Here is a 6,012-nt window from a genome sequence, read left to right on the forward strand (position 1 = left end):
GAAAGATTCAAAAGAAAACGAATGACTTTTAGAAAGAGTCGAGAACATAGTTACTACATGGCTTATAAGCCAGTTTCACATCTGCACTCCTGAAACTATCTAGTAAATATCTAAACTTCAACAATTCAACCAATTAATACCATATCCGTCACAGGTTGAGATTATTTGAAGGCCTTGAATTAAATTTCTTTATGTCGTCTGTAATATGTAATAATATATTGGTAGGTTAAGCCTCCAGAAAAAATTCTATGATGTTCATCTATAGATTATAAAATTCACTTAAACTCTATAGAAAGAATACTAACTTTACTAAAGATACACCCTTGTTTTTCATTATGTTGATGGTATAGTTGGTCTAAAAACTCTTGTATGTATTTGAGATCTGATGATTTGTTTGAACTGAGAAAAAAAGATATGTTTTAAGTTCAGGCTGTTACTTTGTTTAATTTGTCCCTCATTGTGAAAGCCTAAAGAATCTCCTTGGAGTCATTTTCTCATTTTTTTTTTTTTTTTAATCCTTTCTTGATTTGGTTTCATTCTTTCTTTACTTCCCACCGATTTTAATCACTGTCATCTGCATAGAAAGACACATTAAACAGACGTAACACCCTGCTTTAGAAATGTCCTGTCATGTGTCATGTCATGTGCTCAGCCATGTATGTGTCGCCTCAGGGTTTGTTTGTATGCATTCAGGCTTTTCAAAATGGCACTTAGGACTGCGTATCTTTGTCCTGGCTCAGTGGGTATCTGGTTCTTTAATTTGTATCGAGTGAATGGGCACAATGTCTAGAATGTTAGAAAAGAAGCCACACTGAAGAACAAGTACGGATGAAAGTACAAGATAGTTTTTGGTGCTGTTTTCCTTGATTTCAAAGAAGCTTTGGATACCTTTAATGATAATTTTCTTTGATCTAAATAGTCAAAGTTTATTTTTTCTAGCAACTCACAGACATGTATGGAGTCATACTTCAATTCAAGTAAACCTTGCACAATCATTAATGGAAACACTTTATGACTACTCTATTAAGCATTTGCAAAACATTAGCATGGGGCGGCAGTATCTCAGTCTGTAGGAGCTTTGGTTTGGAAACAAAAGGTAGCAGGCTCAAGTACCGGTCCAAATCTGGGAGCTGGAGAGGTGCCAGTTCACTTCCTGAACACTGCCCTTGAGCAAGGCAACCGACCCCCATCTGCTCGGGTTCTTCTCTCATGTGCAGCCCCCTCACTCTGACATCTCTCCATCAAAGCATGTCTGTAGGATCCTGTTAGTGCATGTGTGTGTGTTTAGCATGTTTCAACAACAGTGTAAAATAGAATTTCTCCTTCAAATCATTCTTTGATACGTTATTCATCATCTATAAAGCATTAAAAACGTATTTACATGTAATTTATAAACCAGTTATGAATGTTTAATTGCTGATTGATGGATTAATCTATGGGAGTTTTCTTTTTGAGAGTCCACTAGGGAGTTCTCTGAGAACTACACACCATGGGGACTTTTTTTATGTCTGCATTCGCACCACCATAATACCTACTCTGAAGCAGTAGCCAAAAAGGTTCCTTTAAACGGAGTTCTAGGAATGAAAACAGTTCATAGTTCCTGTGGTGAGGAATCAGTAAAAAAAAAAAAAAGGGGGGGGATTTCCAACATTTCCTAGAACTATGAAAAAGTTTGTCCTGCGGTCCGAAAACGCCTTTGTGTTAACTTATTCCATATCTACACTTTAAAAATGATGAATTCACCATTTGTAAGTCAACTATGACATCAGTTTCAAATCAATTATTAAGGAGTTGTCAGTGGTTCATCAAGTCATTTATGTAAATAATTAACTATTTAGTTGAATGTTACAGACATAATGATTCAAACATTTAGTAAGTGTTAGTGAGTCTATATAGAAACTCTACTATGTTTGTCTTATAAAGCATTTATAAATAAGATCTAAGCCCACCAGCACCTTTAAACTCACAAAAGTCTCAGATATTTACTCAACAAGAAAAGGAAACAGACACATCACAAAGTCATATAGAATATATTGTTTTATTTCAACATTTAATGTACCTTAAGATTAAGAGACAAACACTGGTTATGGCGTCCACTGGCTGATGGATGACTTATAAGGTTGTGTTAAAAGCGATTTGATATTATTTGTAATGCATGGACCGAACTAAGCGATGTTGTTCACAAGTTTATATTGTTATGTACGATATCTGGACATGCTGTGTGCATAAATGAGAAAGTTAGAAATGCATTCTAGTTCAAACTAGCCACTTGTTAAAAGACGATGATATTAATAACATTGGCCAACAGGTACCCCATGCACAGTCTATACGTTCTCAGGTGTGCACGGTTGCAGGAACATACCATGAAAAATATATAAAAAATGTGTGGCACTGAAAATAACTTTCCTGTCTTTTATTGTGAGCGAACAATAACACTTATTTTCAGTGTGCCATGGATTTTGGATTTATTTTTCAATATAAATAACAAGTTTAATCTATTCTAACAAGTTCTGAGGTTTAAAACACATGGTATCTAATGAAACACTTAAACGGCTTACATGAACACATTTGTAAGTGTATTTTTTAGGATGGTAAAACAAATATTTTTCTTTTCTTTCAGGAGCTACTTTCAGTAAAACCATCAGTTGGAGAGAAAGATCATCGTTCAGCCGGGGATACTTTAACCAGTGTTTGTGTTTTCCTATTTTTAATTCTTAAATTGCATCTTAAAATAAAACATGTATTCTGTATCACTTTGTGATGTGTCTCTTGTATCTGTTGAGTAGATGTCTGTGACTTTAGTAAGTTTAAAGGTTCTGGTGGGCTTAAATTTAATTTATAAGTGCTTTATAAGGCATACATAATCCTCTCTTTAGATGAGCTCTCGAAATACTGCCCCATGTAGAGGTTGTAGGTTTGAATCCGACCTTGGCCCTTTGCTAAATGTAATTCCCCCCCACCCCCCCCACTCTCTTCTCCCAACATTTCCTGCTTCTCTTCGGCTGTCATCTAGTAAAACCAAAAATACCTTTAAATTACCATACACTAAAATAAGTTTTAATGCTTTATAGATAATGAATACCGTATCAACAAATTATTTGGTAATGCTTTGCAAATCCTTAATAGTGTGTACTTATAAAGTGTTAGCTCTAATGCTTGTGCACGGTTTTCTTAAATTTAAGTATGACCCCATCCATGTCTGTGCATTGACAGAAAAAAATTAACTTTGACAATTTAGATCAAAGAAAATTATGATTAATAGTATCCAAAGCTTTTTTGAAATCAAGGAAAACAGCACCAACAACAATCTTGTTTCATCCATACTTGATCTTCAGTGTGGCTTCTTTTCTAACATGCTAGACATTGTGCCCATTCACTCGATACAAATTAAAGAACCAGATACCCACTGAGCCAGGACAAAGAGACGCAGTCTTTAGTGACATTTTGTAAAGCCTGAATGCATACGAACAAACCCTGTGTGTATATATTGAATCAGGAAACAGATTACCTATTAATCAACAATTTTACATTTAGATCTGTGTTTATAAGCTATATATAAACACATTTTAATGATTTATAGGTTATAAATAAAGTATCAAACAATGATTTACTAATTCTTTACAAACCCTTAATAGTGTGTAGTTATTATAAAGTGTGACCGAATTAATCGTCTTTTGCTGATTGTAATATTGGAGTTCCGCAGGGATCAATCCTCGGACCAATTTTATTTAGTTTTTAATTAATGACCTACTTCTGATTTGCCCAGAGGTTTGTATCCAGATGTACGCAGTTGACGGTTATCCACGCCCATGCTAAAACAAGAGAGCAAGAGGCTTACAAACTCTCTGCACTGTTGAGCAATGTGTCAGATTGGAAAACTCAATGTTTAACTCTAAACGTGAGGAAAACTGTGGGCATTTACTTTTCTATCACGAGAGATAAAACACATCCACCTTTTAGTCAAAGGAGAGGTAACGAAACTTCTTGAGCATTGTATTCTGGGCATAATCATTTTAACCTAACATAAACTTAAAGAAACATATAAAACATGTCTCCTGAAATGTAAGAGCTTGGCTGATGAATTTTAGACATCAGCTAACTTTAGCTGCTGCTAAGATCTCTTCATGCACTCAATGATTTTTAAGCACTTATCGTACTGTCACAAGCTGGTCACAGACATGAGCGACCACACTTTGACCATGTGCACTATCTACAGACAATCTGTGAAAATCTTACCCATATCAGAGCCTGTACAAGCTTCAGTGATTATAAAACAAAAACTTAAAACATGGCTCAGGGCAAACCAATCATGTGATTCAGTTCTTTGTGTGCAAACCATCTTGAAGAGCAGTTTGAAATATGTTTTACCCATGATGCACTGAAGTTTGTCATTATAATGTATGCAATTACAGGGAACTCATTCTAGATTTGTTTAAATTATGAAACTCAGGCCATTAAATTAGGGCACTTATTAAAACATTTAATGTCTTCAGAAGGGTAACAGGGTCACATGCACCTGGAGCTTTAAGTTTTTTTTATTATAACTACACATAACCTGGCAGTTGCCCATTTTAAGTTGTTCTGAGACGACTCTGGGACTGCATGATGTACTTGTATTGTATTCTGCAGCCCCTTCTTCCTTTTAATTCTTCTTTGGTTATTTATTCGTATCAATTTTGCCCACTTCCCTCTCCCCTTGGGGAGGTGGATATCCATTGTTTTGCGTATGTTTCCTTTATTTTCTGTTCCCCGCAATGTTTGGATGTCTTTCGCTAACTGTCGGTATATTGGTTTGATCTAAATATCCCATATATATCGTCCTTTTATTAGTCATAAATCTAGCTTGCTGTGCAAAGCATGTTAAGATATCAGCATGACACATTAAACTCACATACACGCTGTACTTTTATTTAATCTGTGTAGGATCTAGAGCAGGCTGGGAAGTTAAATGGAAGTTTTTGTCTGCGCTTTTCTCTGCCAGATATTCTTTGTTGTTTTGTTTCCACGTGACATTGTTGTATTGCCCTTTTGTAGGATTCCCTGTGGGAGAGGATCTGGAGCGGGCTGGAAAGTGACATGATTACAGAGGTGATCTGGAAGTTTTCGCAGTATTGCTTTACTGGGAAAACTTCCAGATTGCCACTGTCATCTTTATTTCAGTCCTACTGGTTACCAGTTGCGATCCTCAAATGTGTTGCTCTTCACAGTTCCCAGAGTGCTGAAAACACTGCCTTTTCTTATAATGCACCACGGCATGGAATAATCTCCAAAAAAGCTTAAATTAGACACACTGTTCTCACTAAACAAAAATTGAAGCGCATCATAAACTGAGGCATGTGGTTGTTTTTCATGAAAGACCCTTTGTGTGTTAGAATACCATTTTTATAAATGTTTGTGATATTGCCCATGTGGTGTTGAGTTTTTTTTATTGTGACTTTCCCATGTTGTGTTATCTTGTCTTTTAATGTGTTTGTGATGGTGTTGGTCTGCTACCATTACCAGGTCTATCCCGTGATCTTGGGATCTCAGTGGGAATTCCCGGTAAAATAAAGGTTAAAATAAATCCATTAAGGTTTTTGTCTGTGCTTTTCTTCGACAGAGAAAATAAACTTGTTCTATGAAATCAATCTGGGTGTTACAGCATCATTATTCAAAAACTATCACAACAAAGAAGCACACTTGTTACAGATGCTTCTAGGTTTACAAATTCTTACAAATGCTTACCTAGTTAATCATGATTAATGAAGTTCTGAAATGAATGCATTCATTTTCTTTTTTTTTAATAGCGATTAATCACATGCTATTTTGTCCCTTTAGGTACACCGCAACAGTGCTGGAAAAGGACACTGCTGCATCTTTGAATGTCTCATTACACTTTTGAAAAAGACCTAGAGAGCTCACTAATGAGTCAGTAATATCCACCTTATGACATCAAACATGTCACTTTTTACCATTGCTTTTAGCTGTTTTCATTTAGTCTTTGATTTGTAACGAGTTCCATTTTCCGTGGTT

The 6,012-nt window shown here is 35.6% G+C and overlaps 1 protein-coding gene across 1 annotated transcript in view; it reads left to right on the plus strand.

Annotated features, from left to right (window-relative positions):
• Window positions 1-2,750, plus strand: part of nup214 (nucleoporin 214) — a 53,463-nt gene extending 50,713 nt beyond the window's left edge. Inside the window, exon 36 of the mRNA XM_065965362.1 lies at window positions 2,621-2,750. Within this exon, the coding sequence (XP_065821434.1) occupies window positions 2,621-2,636 (16 nt within the window). The 3' untranslated portion in view covers window positions 2,637-2,750. The remainder of the gene's footprint in view (window positions 1-2,620) is intronic.
• Window positions 2,751-6,012: the final 3,262 nt, after the last annotated feature.

This window comes from Labrus bergylta, chromosome 17 (genome assembly GCF_963930695.1).
Source record: "Labrus bergylta chromosome 17, fLabBer1.1, whole genome shotgun sequence".
In the NCBI taxonomy this organism is placed as follows: Eukaryota; Metazoa; Chordata; class Actinopteri; order Labriformes; family Labridae; genus Labrus; species Labrus bergylta.